Source organism: Calypte anna, chromosome 1, assembly GCF_003957555.1.
Source record: "Calypte anna isolate BGI_N300 chromosome 1, bCalAnn1_v1.p, whole genome shotgun sequence".
In the NCBI taxonomy this organism is placed as follows: Eukaryota; Metazoa; Chordata; class Aves; order Apodiformes; family Trochilidae; genus Calypte; species Calypte anna.
This window is the reverse complement of record NC_044244.1, coordinates 113,463,153-113,479,579: the sequence shown is the minus strand read 5'-3', so window position 1 is coordinate 113,479,579 and position 16,427 is coordinate 113,463,153. Positions and strand designations below refer to the sequence as shown.

General features: G+C 45.6%; 1 protein-coding gene across 1 annotated transcript; it reads right to left on the bottom strand.

Moving 5' to 3' along the window:
* Positions 1 to 10,366: 10,366 nt before the first annotated feature.
* Positions 10,367 to 14,547, bottom strand: RPL8 (ribosomal protein L8). The gene is made up of 6 exons (XM_030447526.1): positions 14,441 to 14,547; positions 14,012 to 14,155; positions 12,508 to 12,649; positions 11,902 to 12,120; positions 10,850 to 10,965; positions 10,367 to 10,566 (listed from the first exon to the last, which is right to left on the bottom strand). Exons 2-6 carry the CDS (start codon positions 14,147 to 14,149, stop codon positions 10,408 to 10,410), a joined length of 774 nt encoding a protein of 257 aa, XP_030303386.1. The 5' UTR covers positions 14,150 to 14,155; positions 14,441 to 14,547; the 3' UTR covers positions 10,367 to 10,407.
* Between the last annotated feature and the right edge of the window lie 1,880 nt (positions 14,548 to 16,427).

Below are 16,427 nucleotides of genomic sequence, written 5' to 3'. Positions count from 1 at the left end.
GACTTCGAATTTTTCAGATTATTTTCCCTGCTAACTATCAGCTCTGAAAATTGAAGTTCTCTATTTTGAAAGCTGGTGTATCTTGTGGAAAACGAGCCAGAAGGAAACAGAATTTCACAATGACTTTTCATTATCTGTTTTTCTAAGTGAAACTTTAGACAATATGAGAAAATTATGTTAGAGTAATTGCTGTTATGCCTTCTCAGCCACTTCGTTGTGCCTGACTTGTGTGTGTTAGCATATGTACCATGAAAAAGCACTTACCTTTCCAAAACTTTATATTTCCATAGTTCCATGAGAGAACAAGATTAGCCATTCTGCCAAAGCTAAATGGGCAAAAATTGGCTGCTGTAGCAATTTACTTCATTTTTTGCTTCAATAAATTTTGTCTACCTCTCAGTCTGCCAGAAATTAATAGGGTGGTAAATTATGTCAAGGCAAAATGGATCAATGATTTTCTTTGCATGAGTTTCATTTACAAGTAATTTCAGAGAGGCTTCCAGTGCAATGCATTTAACCAAATGAAGGTTAAAGTCTGTATAAATTAGATGAAGAAGTGGCACGTTAGGAAATTTGCAGAGCAAACAAGTAAGTGTTTAAGTATCAATAGTTAAACCTTTCTAGTCCACACTTAAAAATCCAAATGGAAAGCAAATTCACCCCTGTGGTGAAAGACACACACCTTCGTGTTGGGGAGGGTGGGATGCTGATGCTCACCTTGCCTTTCTTCAGACAGGTGTGGGAGTTCCCCATTTGTGGCCCTGCTCGAGCAAAGTGTAATCAGGACAAGAGTAATTTTGGCTCCCCAGCTTCTTGCCTCCTGTGTTCCCTGACATGTTCATGATGCTGCTTTTTTCACACCCATGAGTTCTTGGGAATAAAGTTCAAGTCTGCCTTTTGTCTAGAGCAAGACAAAAGAGTCTTTACGAGGGAGAAGTAAGAACCGTGTTGTAAACAGTGCATGCTTCACAGTGGTACTACAGTAAACAGGTGACAGAAAGGTGAAAGAAACCCAGCTGCATCCTCCTGCGTGACTTCTGCTCCTCTTGCCAGTGATCTCATGAGGAGCACAACAGCAAACAGAGTTCTTGAAAGCCCAGGGAATTTTCTTGCTTGCTTGGAGGTAGAATCAGTCTGCACTAAGGCAGTAAAGGTTACTGTGCAGACACAGCAGAAGCCACACTCCATGTATCTTCCCTCCATATTGTTGCAGGGTGTTGATCCCACCTGCCTTTTCTCTGTCTTGGGGGATTCTCATGTGAATACATTTATTTGTGCTGAGCCTTGCCCTCTGATACAGTCAAGAGAGCTGTACTGCACTAGGAGGGCTCTAACCCAATCTGAGCACTGTCACTTTTTACAGTAGGTAACTTCTTGAGCTTCATACTATAAATGTCCACTTTTTTCTAAGGTACAAAAATTTCCCTTGGAATAACTCACTTTAAAACATCAAGTAGCCATTCTTTGGTCCTTTTTTCCATGGGAGCAAGTGCCAAGTCCTGCTCCCACAGTGTCTGTTACAGAAGGCTGTTTGCAGAAGTGTGTTAACATAGTTGAGATTCCAGCACTTAAATCCAGAGAGCCTCACCCTGTCATCTGATTTCCAGTGCTGGCTGTGGTGGATCCATGGATTTTAATGGCATTTGTGCAAGTTGTGTTGACTTCAGCACTAGTAAGAGTTGAAGCTGGTGAGGTGCTGCAGGGATCAAGAGAGAAGTCAGCAGGTGGCACAGAAGACACACACACTGATTTGCAAATGATGAAACTGAAACAAGCACAGGAGAATCCGTTCCTGGAGGAGAAAAGCACTCCTTAAATAAGGGCTAACTTTTCAACAGATTTTAAATACCCTACTCTGTCTTTTTTAGCTCTAGAATTCCTTAAAGCTAGTTTTTGATAACAAAACTGACCTACAGGGTGTTTCCTTGAAAGAATTTAATGTGGCCTTAATTACAGCAGCACAATTCTGAAATTGCAGTGTCTTTCTTCAGTGGTCAAAAAAACTGTAAAATCTCTTCTAGTTTTTAACAACGAGTTAGCAATGAATAATGAAAGTAGAAGAAAAACGGTTTCTACTATTTCATCCAAAATCTAACCATAGAAAAACATCCAGTGCAGAAAAAAAATACTGTTCTCTCCTCCTCTGTCTCTATACTGTTTAAAATGTCTGATAATGTTAATTTTTAGTCCTAGTTAACAACCTGGTTCCAGTACCTTGGTTTATATTGCCCCATGTAGTGTCAGCTGCAGTTTGCAGCTTCCTGATGTACTTCTGGTTACATCCCTTTTAGTCCTTACCAGAGGAAAATATGGAAATGTTTGGGGTTTTTCCCATATAAGCCAGTTTCATAATCCATATTTCCATTGTCATGATGTGCTGTTTTCTGTATTCCTACAATGACCAGGACTGGATGAATGCTTTCCAAGCGTAGTTTCACCTGTGCCATTAAGTGAGCAGTTATGTTCGTTCTCTGTAATGTTACCTCTGTGGATGTAGCTTTTAAAGGTGTTGGCCTTTTTTTGTAGCTTTATTTATTGACATGCTGCACAGTTCCTGCCCATCACTCATAAATTTCTGTTCATTTCTTAGCGTTCTTCATTACCAAGCTTCTCACTCTGGATTACCAGGGTTACTTGCTAGCTCATGTTTACATGTTTTCCTGGAATCAAATCCCTTCACTTGCTATACTGTTGGGGTTTTTTACTTCCTTCTTTACCTACACCTGCCATTTTGCTGTTAGCAGCTACAAAAGCCATGCTTGCCAGGCTGCCCCTTGCTCCTAATTGGAGCCTTTCTCTGTGTGACAGCAGCAGCCACAGCCTCAGTCGGGTTGGCTTTATCATCTCTTAAATGCTGAAGTGCATCTGGGACAGGAACGCAATGCACTACTGATGGCAGCCTTGAATCCAGATTGCTGAGGTCTTAGTGGGGTTTTTTGTTTGTTTTGCTTAATTTTCTGTCTTGAACAGTTAGTTCCTACAGATCAATAGAAAGGCTGGGTCTCACTGGAATCTACTTTGGGAAAGAAAGCTGATTGAAAACTTGGACACTTACTATACTTGATTATATTTAAGTCTCTGGTAGGTGCTTTAGAGTCCTTCCAAAGTCTTCTGGAAGGAAATTCAGAAGCTTAGGAACACAAAGAGTACATCTTAGAGATTGAATGGTACTCGCAAATTCTGTCTGCCTGTCCTGCTGTGTGACTAAGAACGGGTGAAATATCAGAAGTAGAAATCACTCAAGGGAGAGAGGGGTCAAACCTCTTGGGAACTGGAGATGCTGAGCACGCTTTGCTTGGGCTCACACTACTGATGATAGCAGTGGAGTGTGAGTCCTCCCTGTGTGAACTCTTCTGATTTACACAAGCTTCCCCAAATAATTGGTTTCTAGCAGGATGTTAATTAAGTAGCATATAAAGCATTTTCTGCTATTTTTCTTCTCAAAGATCTGTCTACTGAGTTGAATTCTCTGAGCAAATAGAGATAGGGAGAGGGCTGAGCAAGAGGCTTTGCAAACTTGTTAATACTTTCTACCTCCTGATATTCATTGCTGAGCCACTGCAGGCTGATGCGCTTTCAAGTGGCTTTAGCAGCATGATGGCTCCTTCCAGCTTAGGCCAGTACAAGTGCAGAAATAATCTGGTCAGGCTGTCTTCTGGGCAGGCACAGGGCAGTCCTTGCCTCCTCCTGGGGATGTACAAATTTGTTTGAAACTTGATTCCAAGAACTAGGAACGTATTTTGGCATCAAAATGAAGGAACTTGCATTTTTTTCAGGTGGCATCATGTGGACTCACAAACACCTTCTGCTCTGTCTCTCATGCTGCCTCCTTATTCATGTGAAGTAGCATAAGATCTTTGTGCAACTAATACTCAAACAACACAACCACAGGCTTGGCTGGGCTTAAACCAGGACAGGGGTATGGTGATTTCTAGCTATGTTGATGCAGTGAGGGGTTAGCAAGGGATGGATGTCTGAATGTGGAAAGCCAGGATTCTGCAGATCAGCCCAGATGTTTGCCTAGAGGGAAATGTTACTGCTTGCTGCTGTGGTTGTGTGTAAGACTGAAATGCTGAAAAGAGAACTGTGTAACCTCCCCACTCCAAGTCTGAGGGAGAACTGGCATTGGCTTTCTGAACGCTTCTGCAACCTGAACCAAAAAAACTTCTGTGGGAATCTAGACTTACCATATAGCTGTGGAGGAAAACTTCAGTCGTGTCACTTCTCTCGGTCTTCAGAGCAGTCAACATGATTCTGATGTAGGTTTTAGATGATGTGTATATAAACCTGATGGAAGTACCAACAGCAAACCATAAATAAAATGTGGACTTAACTGAAGAATTGGGGTAGTGGAGGACTCGTGTGTTGAATTTATTGAAATACAAAATAACAAAGTTGTTGATGGAAGAGACTCGCTGTGATGAAGACAGGGAAATAAAGCTGGAATGTTCTTAACTTGGGAAAGTACCCAAATTCACACTTGGTTTTGAATCTGTTAATAGCACCTAAAGACCAGCCTGGCTGCACTGTGGTTGTGGAAGAGGAGTTGGCTGCATGGGAATGTTTCTGGTGGTCTCTCCATCTTCACGCCTGCTGAGAGCCAGAGGCTTCTTAACTACACTCTCCCTAGTATCAAGTGGTTGTTACAGGGAGAGGTGTCCTTCCTTCCACATTCCTGGTTGCTGGAAGCCAATGGAGGCTGTTGGATGGCTGCTGTTATCCCTGTGTTTCCTTAGCATGCCAGTTACCCCATTGCTTTGCTTTACCTGAGCAAGGTCCATCACCTAAAATGAATTTGGAGTGGGTATAATGGAGAGCTAAAGGAAACTTCCACTTTACTATGTTTGCATTTGGCACTGGATTTGAAGACATGAAAATGAAAACAGAAAACAATGGCAAATTTCTGGGAATTTGTAGTGCTAATGTTAAATAAAAAAAAAAATTTAAACAAGACGTCTATGGAAACAGGTAACACCTGAGTTTATCATAGCTCTGCTCTGTTGATGTGACCCATCTCAGAGGTCATGTGTGTGAGTTCTCTGGACCATGGACACATCAGCAAAAATTGGAACTCAAATTTTTTATGTGTCCAATGATTGATTGCCAGTTAGGGGGTTGCTACTAACTAGGAGAAGAAAGCTTTTGATCATCAAGCCCATAAAATGATTCCCACAAATATGTTCTGTTCTTGTATTTCTCTGAGAATTTGTTATTGCCACAGGACAAAAAAACCCCCATTTTTAATATAACATGTATGAAGACTGTGAAATACGTAGTGATTTATCAGTCACCTGACTCTCTGAAACCTCCTTAAGTTTGGGCTCCTGTCATTTATACATTACCTGAAAATAAGCAGCCCAAAGCATTTCTCTTGGTTTTGACACTCACCTGATAAATTCAACGTCTTGCTGCTGAAGCTTTTTTCTCCTTTCATCTTTCTTGCAAAATCCTCTCTGGATGGGTTTACTCTGACCTTTTTCTACCTCACAGGGTCTCTTTAACACCTCCCTTTGGATTTCCTCCCTCCCTGCACAGGTGTGTAGCAGGCTGCGGATCCCCCAGGAACACATCCCCTTTCTGACTGATCACAGGTGGGCAGCCAAATCGCAGATGTCCCAGTGTGAGAGGGAGAGAGGGAGGTGATGGTGTGGAAAGCACTGGGGAGATGAGCCTTGCCCATCTCTGAGTGAAGTCCTGCTGTGCTGCCTGATGCTCAGCAAGACAAGAGGGCATGGTCTTAAGTTGTGCCGGGGGAGGTTTAGGTTGGACATTAGAAAGAATTTCTTTACAGAGAGAGTGATCAGGCATTGGAATGGGCTGCCCAGGGAAGTAGTGGATTCTCCATCCCTGGAGATATTTAAGAAGAGACTGGATGTGGCACTCAGTGCCATGGTCTGGTAACCGCAGTGGTAGTGGATCAGGGGTTGGACTTGATGATCTCTGAGGTCTCTTCCAACCCAGCCAATTCTATGATTCTATTATTGGAAAGGGGTGATAATGTTATGGAGGGTGTTATATTATGATGAAAGAATTTGTGATACGTGTCAATGATTAGGACTTGGTGTTTCACAATACGTGCTTCGAAAGTGTGAAGAAAATGGTGTGTTAGTCTTTCAGTAGTTGGAAATTTGAAACACTTCTAAATGAAGACTTCAATGCTTCACTGGTATGTAATTTTTGTTTTGTTTTGTTTGGGGGGTTGTGTCTTGTAATTTTTTTGGTGAATGAAGCCTTATACTGGAAATAACCACTGGAATGACTGCAGAAACACTTAACACCTTTCTTTAAAACAAAGTTTGCTTCATTTAAGGATTTCTGATGTTCTGGTAGACATGCTAATCTTCACAAGGGGATTACTATAATAATGTTTTTAATAATAAGCATGCATGTATTTTTTGAAGCTGGACTATACAGATCATGTCTTCTGTGCAGCCTTAGGTAACTCATCTCCTATTCATCTGTGAAGTAAGTATCCTGGATATAAAGTTTATAAACAACTGTGTAATCTGTCATGCTGGTAAGAAAAGCTGGTTTGAGCAAGAGGTTTCTAATTATGATTTGTATTTTAAAATAATTACTGGGAATGAATATAAATGTATATGATGATGTATGTGTTAGGGGGCTTCTTCTCCTAAGAAATAGTACCTTAGCTTCCAAAGTGGGGACTCTTCTAAGTGCTATGCTATCCTTGTGTCTTAAGAGAGACAATCTTCCATTTTTATTTCCAATTAGTTTACTTCACCGTGCGGTATCCCAGGACCAGCCATAGATCATGGTAAAACACACGAGATCCCAGTGACAAAATGCTCTTGATTTATTGATTGCCTGAACACTTTCCCACTTGATGCTGCTGTGTTTGCACTGCATTTCTATTGTTTCGAAGTAGCACATCTGCACTGAGGAGCTTTCCAGCCAAGGTGGTGAAGGAAGGCACATTCTTCTTTGCAGTGTTCTTTGCCTTATTTAATTTCAGATTTCTACAGCATAAATTCAGAATGAGCTGCTACCTGGTTCAGCTGAAGGTCCTGTCTGCCACAGGTGGCTGACGCTTCTCCACTCAGCCCCTGCTGAAGACAGCACCAGACATCAGCTTCAGTACCATTTTCTTTTTTCCATTCAGTCCTTTCCCAGGTTCTCCCAGGCTGAAGTAAACTTGTTAGTAACTCAACAGTGTCTTTTTATGGTTTTTTTTTCCTTTTTATTCTTGCCTTGTCATAGTGTTAGTTCTAATAGTTTCTTCTATCTTGTAATCTGCTGGAGCTCACCCTCTATTTTACAGCTTGTCTTAAGTTAAAACTTCAGTTTAGAAATTGTATTCCAGCTTATTGAAAATTTTCATTCTAGGTTGGTTTCTTTAGAGCCTCTGACTTTTTAATCATTCACTTATAGTTAATTAATTCAGTAATTCACATTTAATTTGCTCTTCCTTCCCATCTCTTTTCATAAAATTTGCTAGTTCATAACGATGCTAGTGCTGCAGGGAACATTTTGCCCCTGGAGAATGTTTATCTTGTGCTGTGGTTGCTTGCTGTTATCACTGTGGCTTTTATAACTGAAGTTACATTTTATTGGACTTAAAAGCCCCAAAAGTCATTTCCTCTCTGAAAGATTTTAGTTCTGATACTGCTCAATATGTTTTTTCCCCTAGGTCATTCAGCCCCCTGTTCGGCTGTAGGTACCCAGTTCCCATAAGAAGCTGCTCCTTTCACACCTCTCCATCATGTACCAAGGATCTTGGCTCAGTGCTATTGAGGCTGAGGACTCCCATGGTTGGCAATGGTCTCTATGCCACCCTCAGCACATTCGTGGTGTTCCACCAGTGCAGGGAATACCTGCAGCTTGCTTGTTGCAATCAGAAATTCTGCTCTACGTATGCACACACACACACAAACACAGAGGTGTAGGTTCCCCACCATTTTTTTCAAGCTCTGTCTTGCATGAAATTCCCTCTCTGGCTTCACCTGCTCCTCCAGTCCAGTTTGTCCAAGTAGTCCAGTCCCACTGCAATGAGCTGTGCATTGCCCAGCGACCACTTTATTACCTATTCACACACTTAAATCTTTCCTGTGCAGACAGACGGACATCCGTAGCTGACTGGCACGAAGTCCCCATTTAGCACAGTTACAGGAAAAGGGTTTCTTCACAACTCTGGCTTTCATTTCCAGGTGGTCTTCCCAAAGGAGCCATTGGAATGTGTTGTGAGCATCTGGGTCTATAGGATTTGAACACTAAAGGCAAGCCTTCAATTCTATAGAATCATAGATTTGTAGCAAACTCCCTAACAAGAGTAGTAACAGTTCCTTGCAACAAGAGCAGTTGTTCCACAGTTTGGAGGATGGACTCAAATCTTCAAAATCCTCACACAACTACTGGGTGAATTTAAAGTGACTTTCAGCACTGCATCCTGTGTATTTACATTAAATATGTTTGTAGATACTCTCAGCAATATGGCACCTACTCAATTGTGCAATTATTCTGTACCTATTGATTGAGCTTACTGATATTCCAGCTGTTGGCTGTGGACACCTGGTAGTCAGTGAGCCACCTGTGAGCCTGGGATGAGAGACAAAGGCAGGAAGTGTTCTTAGGAAAAATCTTCCTTTTTCCTAGAAAATACATGGAGTCAACACATCCATACGTGTTTGGAAGCCATGGTTGCTGCAAGTCCTCTAGGTTGCATTTAATGCAAATGGTTCTGGAAGTTCTTTGCACCAAGAGCCTTGAGAAATGTCCACTGCATTTGATGTACTGAGAAATCATTCTTAAGTTGGCTCTTGTCTAGGTAGTAATTTGAACATTAAATACTTTAACTGTTGTTTTTTTCTAACATTGTTGAGGAGGAGTGTTAAAGGTAGAGCCTTCTCAGGGAAATAGGGGAACCTAAGCTTCTGACCTCGTGGCAAAAACACAAGACATGAACTTTTACAAACATTGATGGTACTGGTGATACAGTAAAAAAAAAAAAATCATCATGTTGCTTTTTACATTTTTTTCCAAATGTGATCTGCTGACTTTTTTTTAAAATCACCTTTTCCTCTCTAGACCCATGTGGCCAGCTACAGTATTACTGTTGTGAGTAGCCACCAAGTAACTCCTTGCTTTGCATTCCCCTGGATTCCTGTCCATGCAAGATCAGGCTCCTAGGTAGGTCTGGCATGGGCATTTCAGGATCAGTGTCATCATTATGTTTCCTGTGGGTGAACTACCATGCACGGGAAGGTGAACTTTTTAGGTCACTGAAGCAAACCCCCTTGCATCTGAAGAATAAAAAACATTTTTGCATTCTCCATTCTCTCTTTGTCATGTCTTCCACTGTCACCACCATGCCTGGAAACACCCATCCCTTAGAGAAGTCCGTGTCTGTTCTGGTGGCACTTCCAGCTACGTAGGAGTTGATCACACCAGACCCAGTAACATGCCCAGGGAAGTCCTGCAAGTGGGTCAGGTTTGAGAACCTGGACCCAAGCTGGTGCTGCATAGGTGGGAAGTGCAGTCACCCTTGCATGTGTTTGCTCTGGTGCAGCTGCAAGGGATCCCCCTGAGAGGCAGCACTTGTGGCTGTGGGTGGGGTGTGCAGCCCCCAGCACTGCCAGTGTCCCCCCAGATCCAGAGCAGTGGTGCTGGTGCAGGCACTGTGTGTCTCCAGCAAGAGGGGTGTTGCACAACGAGGAAGGGGAGTCCTGGCTTGAGGAGTGCTCAGCAGTGACTTCAAGCTCCAGCTTGAAAGCCAGGTCAGGAAGGCTGCCACCATTGGTGGCAGCCACCATTTTTATCTCATTCCCCACCCAGCTCAAACACTGGCTTTATCACAGAAGAGCTTTTGTTAAGAGATGACAGCCCCGTGGTGTGAGGCATCAGTGCCACTACCTGTGTTATGGCTGTTCCTAGGAATGTACAGCACACAGCACTCTGATCAGCAGTCTGCAAAGGGAGTAACTGTGGAGCTTGCTGTGCCCTGCTCACTGTGCAGAGCTGGCAGGCAGCTTAGGGAGAGTTCAGACTCTGAGTCTGCGCTCAAGTGGAAATACCTCCCAATTGTTTGGAACTTGATGTTTCAGAAAGGAAGCCCAAACTTCACAACAACGTCGCTGAAATACTTCCTCCGTAAGGAGTTTCGCTTCTCTCACGAGTTTTTTCCTCCAGAGAAACACAGCAGATAAAAATGGAAAACCATTAACATTAGCCTGAGCCTAATTTACCATTTCAGCCAGATTCTCAAGGTAAACTGGGCACCTGAGGGATGCTGGCTGGAAGAATTCCTGCTCTTGAAGACAGGGGAAAAACCCTCACCTCAACACCCAGCTCCCCCTGCTGATCCCTGGTTTAGCCCCGCATTGGCAACAGATAACTTGAACTTGACACAAGCTACGTTTTAAAAATTTATTCTGTAAGCTCCACTCTGGGTCTTCAGTTCTCCTTTTCCTGCACAGTCTTTGTTCCCCGCAGTCTCCCCGTCCGACGGGCAGCAATGAGACCCACTTTGCGCCCAGCAGGAGCGTCTCTCCTGATGGTCGAAGGCTTCCCGATGTGCTGATGGTTACCACCACCAAAGGGATGTTCTACAGGCTGGGGAAATGGAAATTAAGTCGTTGGTTTAATTAACAATGTGAGTAATGATGTTTAACAGCAATAAAGTGATACAAGCAAACTAAAAAATTTAACTGCTTCATTTTTTGCACAGTGCACTATCAAGTGGTGCTAACCACCCTAATTAAATGTGCAGTTCTGGGGTACTCTGTGAAGCTTTCTTCCCAGATACAGGCCAGACGCCCCCTACCCCTCAATCAAACAAGTAACTTTTAAACCATAAAAAAAAGAACTGAAAACTCTGATCAGAAGCAAGACTCACGTTCATGGCCACACCACGGACACGTGGCCAGCAGTTTCTCTTCGCCTTGTACTTGTGATAGGCACGACCAGCCTTCAGGATGGGCTTGTCAATACGGCCTCCGCCAGCAACAATGCCTGAAAAAACATTAAGCTCAAAAGGTTAAGCTCAAGGCACCACACACACATGAACTCATCTGCAAGGAGATCTGCAAGTGCTTCAGTTTTTACAGGATTAAGCTTAGCCCTTTCTTCTCAAGCATTACCACTTCTATTGCTAGAATTTTTTTGTAAAATATTGTTTTGTTAGTGCTCCGGCTAAAGAAGGCACAAACTGAGAGACCTCAGTGAACTTTCAAGCCTCCTGAAGATTAACAGCTGGTTATTCCCTTATTTACTTAGTCCATCTTACGAGGTTATCAGACCACAGAGTCTGCTGTCTGCTTTTTGGATACAAGGACACTTGCTAACTTCTGTCTCATCAAGACAAGCAGCACTCTTTGAGTCTAGAAATTCTCTCTCTCCACCTTCAGTGCTTGCCCAGGTGACACCTCCCCACATCAGGTGTCAAAAGATAAGTGCAGCTGCCTGTCAAGAGTGTAACAAAGCTGGCACGAAGTTTCCCTGACAATGGTCTTTCTGTTCATTGCCAGACCTTCTAGAATGCACTGGTGATACCTACAGTGTCTAAGCACCTCCAGCACCACCACTACAGGCTCAGTCTCTGTATCAAAAGCAGAAAAACATCAACACCACCTACTGCAGAAGTTCTTCCCAGAGGACTGCAGACTTTACAGGCTGAGCAACTTCATTACAGCCTGAGGAATATCAGCATCTTTTTCTGTCCTCTCACTGTATCAAACTATCTCCAAGTCAGAGTTTCCATTACCAAAAGCAATTGCAGACATAACAGACAAGGTAGGAACCTGTGCACAGACTGTACCTGTTCATCACCCTGGGTCCAGCCTGTAAATGTTGCTATTTTCTAGGCAGTACTGGGAACTGGGGGTCTGTTTGAAAACTTGCTTAGCAGTGTGTAAACTCAGTGACAAGTTCAAAGTTGTTCCTCCTTACCTACAACAGCCCTGTTTGCAGAAGAAATCACTTTCTTGGAGCCAGAAGGCAGCTTCACTCTGGTTTTCTTTGTTTCAGGGTTATGAGAGATAACAGTGGCATAGTTTCCAGAAGCACGGGCCAGCTTTCCACGGTCACCAGGCTTCTCCTCCAGGCAGCACACAATGGTGCCTTCTGGCATGGTACCAACAGGCAGAACATTGCCGATGTTCAGCTGAGCTGCAAAGAGCAATCGTGGCATCAACAACTTCACTCAGGCTCCTTACTTTAATTACAGTTTAATTACTGAACACTGGGCCTCTTATGCACAGGAGGGCACAGTGTAAACACTTTAGTGGGAACGTGGTTTGACTTGAAACAGGAGTTTCAGGTCAAGTTGAACAGAAAGGCAGAGCAGAAATGGGACTCTAAGCAGAATAAAACCAACACTGTGTGAGGAGACCAAATACCCAAGAAGGAAACCCAGCTTTGCTCAGGTGAGCGGAAGCTACTGCTCTGAGATGGCTCACAACCACAATGAAACACCCCAAATTTCCATGCATTCAGACTACACCTGCTTTAGCCTTCTGAAACTGCCCAGGCAACACACCTCTGGTCTTGACTCACCTTTCTTGCCACAGTAAACAAACTGCCCAGTGTGAATCCCCTCAGCAGCAATAAACAGCTCCGTCCTTTTCTTAAACCTGTATGGGTCACGGAAGGCAATCTTTGCCAGGGGAGCTCCTCGGCCAGGATCGTGAATGATGTCCTGTTGGAATGCAGGTGTGCTTCAGAACAGGTGACAGCATTTGCCACATGTTCTGCAGAAATCAAAGAACAAGGAAAAGTGGAGATGATGCTACGGGGGTAATTCTGAGTAGGATCTCCCTTTCTCAGAGGGATCTTGATTGCTCCTGGCATGAATGAATTGAAGATTCACATTTTTAAGAACATAACCTCGAGTATCTGTATCAGACAACGACTCTGGCTAAATGTGCTGTGTCTGAACTGTTTTGTCCCTGACATTCTGCATTCTCTCCATACTAAGAAATTCACTCTCACTAGCTGCCCAACCCCCACACCAACGAAGTACAACAAAATCCAAGTGCACATCCCTGTATTTAGACTACAGCTCAGTGATTAAAGATCCAAGAAGTGTCTGTTTTATAGAAAGCTCAGGTGTTGCTGGCATCCACTATTAATGTTTTTTTCTTCAGAGTTTTCTACCCTGTCAGGAAGAACCAAGCCACGTATTATCTAAGTTTTAAACAAAACTACCTACTTACTTTTATCATCCAACTTCATTATGGCGAGCATGAAGCAAGGCAATATAAAAGCACAGTGATGTTCCTACGTTAGCAACCCTCCATCTGCCAGAAAACTGTACTGCTGTGTATGAGCTAGCAGCCTCTTTATGTAAACGGCATAAAAAAAATCCATAGCTCAATATTTCAAGCCACACAACTTATTTAACAAAACATGAGATGCCTGAATATGGAACAGCCAAACGGTGGTAAACACGGCTGACAGAGCTTAAGATCCCACACACAAACGATGTGCCAGCGCTGTGTGTGCCTCAGGGCGCTCGGCACTGGATGATGAAGGCTCTGAGAGCCCTTTCAGACCACACTAGACTCTCTCCCCACAAAAACCCGCGGGTCCCAGAGCGCCCGAGTACCGCCACCGACCATCGTCAGCCCCTCCGCGAAGGGCCCCGCCCCTACCTTAGAATCATAGAATTGGCTGGGTTGGAAGGGACCTCAGAGATCATCGAGTCCAACCCTTGAACCACTACCACTGCAGTTACCAGACCATGGCACTGAGTGCCACATCCAGTCTCTTTTTAAATATCTCCAGGGATGGAGAATCCACTACTTCAGTGGGCAGCCCATTCCAATGCCGGATCACTCTCTCTGTAAAGAAATTCTTTCTAATATCTAACCTAAATTTCCCCTGGCACAATTTAAGACCGTGCCCTCTTGTCTTGCTGAGAGTTGCCTGGGAAAAGAGACCAACCCCCCCCTGGCTACACCCTCCTTTCAAGGAGTTGTAGAGAGCGATGAGGTCTCCCCTGACCGCTCCCTCCGTCTCCGGAGAACCCACTACTTCCCTGGGCAGCCCATTCCAGTACCTTGACGATGCCCTTGATGTACCCGTGTCTCTCGGCGAAGTCGACGGCGCGGAGCTTGGCCGGGCCCTTCCTGTGCTTCACGTGTGCTCGGAACACGGAGCCCGCGCCCTTCCTCTGGCCCCGGATCACGCGCCCCATGGCGTCCTGCAGGCAGCGCGCGCAACGCCCGTTACCCACGCGGCAGAGCGGGGGCACCCCCTGCCCCTGCCCCACAACCCCCGCACCCACTCATGTCCCGCACGGCCCGGCCGCACTAGGCCGCAGTCCCCGGCCCACCACACCGTGATGCGGCCCGGCCCAGCCCGCCCCTCATATTTCCCCCGCGCGGTGGGAGACACGGGGCAGAGCCGGGGCGGGTGGCAGCGGGGTCCGCGCCGCGGGAGAGGGGCGGATGGCGGCGGATTGGGGACGCGGCAGCCGCCCTCCTACCTCTACTCCGGCCTCGACGGGAAAGAAGGAAGAGCCGACGTCACGGCCGCGCCAAGGCCTTTTCCGGTGCCGGGAGAGCAGGCGGCGGTCGCGCCGGCGTGGCGTCACGCAGCGCTGTTGCCAGGCAACCGAAGTCTCGCGGTTCCTGCGGTGGGCGGGGCCGCCCCAGTGACGTCAGCGCACAGGGCGGGAAGGAAGGGGAGGAGGAGGAAGAGGAGGGGGCGGCCTTGGGGTCTCCCGGGGGCGGGGCGGGGCGGGGCGGGGCGGGGCTCGGCTCGGCTCGGCTCGGCTCGGCTCGGCTCGGCTCGGCTCCTCGGCCTGGGAGCCTTGCCAGCCCCGAGTCCGGTTTTCCCCCCTGGACTTGAATTGAGCCAGCGGCACCGAGCGTGAGGCGACCCGGTCCGGCCCGGCCCGGCCCATGGCGGCCGCGGTACCGGGGAACCGTGCGGGGCTGCCTGCCCCCAGACCCCCCGGGCCACGGCAGAGGGTGCCGATGGGTTCCGTGGGTTGCCGTGTGCCGGTGTTTGTCCGGTTGGAGGGGCCGCTCCTCGGTATCTGGTGATGGCGTTTGAGGCAGCTCCGAGGAGCTGACCCCGCACCCTGATCCGGGTGTGATTGTTCCGCTGCTTTGGGGTTTTCTTGAGGCAATTCCCGCTTAAAAATGCGGGTCGCCTCTTGCGAGGGAGACCTCGCATAAACAGCCGAGTTCCCCGGGCAAAAGCCATTGCTCTAAGGTGAGCCGCCATGCCCAAGCATTGCTTCATTAGCCAGGCTGAGGAGGCGGCTTGCAGGAAGAGGCTCCTTGACTGTTTTGTTTTTGGTTTTGTTTTTGTTTTTGTTTTTTTATGGTTTCTGCAGATTTCAGGCTAGGAAGTGACACGATAGAACCCCTGCAACCACTTCAAATTGCCTTTGCCAGTTTTTCATCAGTATTAATTAGGGCGTAATTCTGAGATGACACAAAACAGTTGTAACTGTGTAAGTGTTCTATGCCCTGGAAGGGAAAGTGAAAAGTGTGTTAACCTCTTTAACTAGGTTTTCAGCATCAGAAGCTCTACTTCCTGCAGAGGTCACTGCTGGTGACCCAGTTTACTAGAGATGGAGCTTTTACTGACTGGAAATAAAAAGTTCATCAGTGTGGGCTCATATATGCAATTGTTCTCGCCCTGAACTGAGGAGAACATAAGCACCACAAGAGTTTTCCCAAGACAAACGAAAGACACCCCTCATTGCAGGCAAAAGAATTCCTAGTACTGAGGGCTGTGAGTCTGAATCCTTCTCAGATCCAACCACCACAAGGTGATCCTAGCACAGCCTGTTGTCCGCTCTGCTGGAGGTGAGTGTCCCTTCAACAAGCAGGCAGTGTGCCAGCTGCTCAACCTGAGCCCCAGCTGACATACTGCAGCTTGACATATTGCAACAAACTGCCACTTAACTTTGGTTTACATTGGTACACTGAGTGTGAACAACTGGAGACCTTGATTTATGGTTTCTGTTGGCTTCAGCTGTGGAGGTCTTGTTATTAAACCTGAGGAGACTCAGTGCATTAAGGAACTCTCTGAATTTCCAAATAATGCTCACATATCTAGCAATTACCCTTGTCACTCCTCTTTCCTGTAGTAAATTAAATAAAGGACAGTAATCAATTATGTAAGGAGAAAAGTAGTTGTGTAATGTGCATTGATTCATTTTATTATCCTGTGGCAATCATATTTCTAATTAATTTTATTATTATTTGATTCATGGTGCAGTCTTGCATACCTCCAGCACCACCTGTGAGGTGGCAACCTTTGAGTTGCATTGTGGCCTTGGTCAGCCACTTCTCTAAAAAGGCATTGTTGGAACATGGAAGGTAAGGCTGGAACTGGAGTAATCCCTTGCTCCTCCCTGCCAGCTTTTTGTCTGTTCTGGGTGTTGTGAGGAGCATCTGTACTTAACAGCATGAAGAGTTCTGAGCTCACCATTGCAACAGATGCTGTTTCAGCCT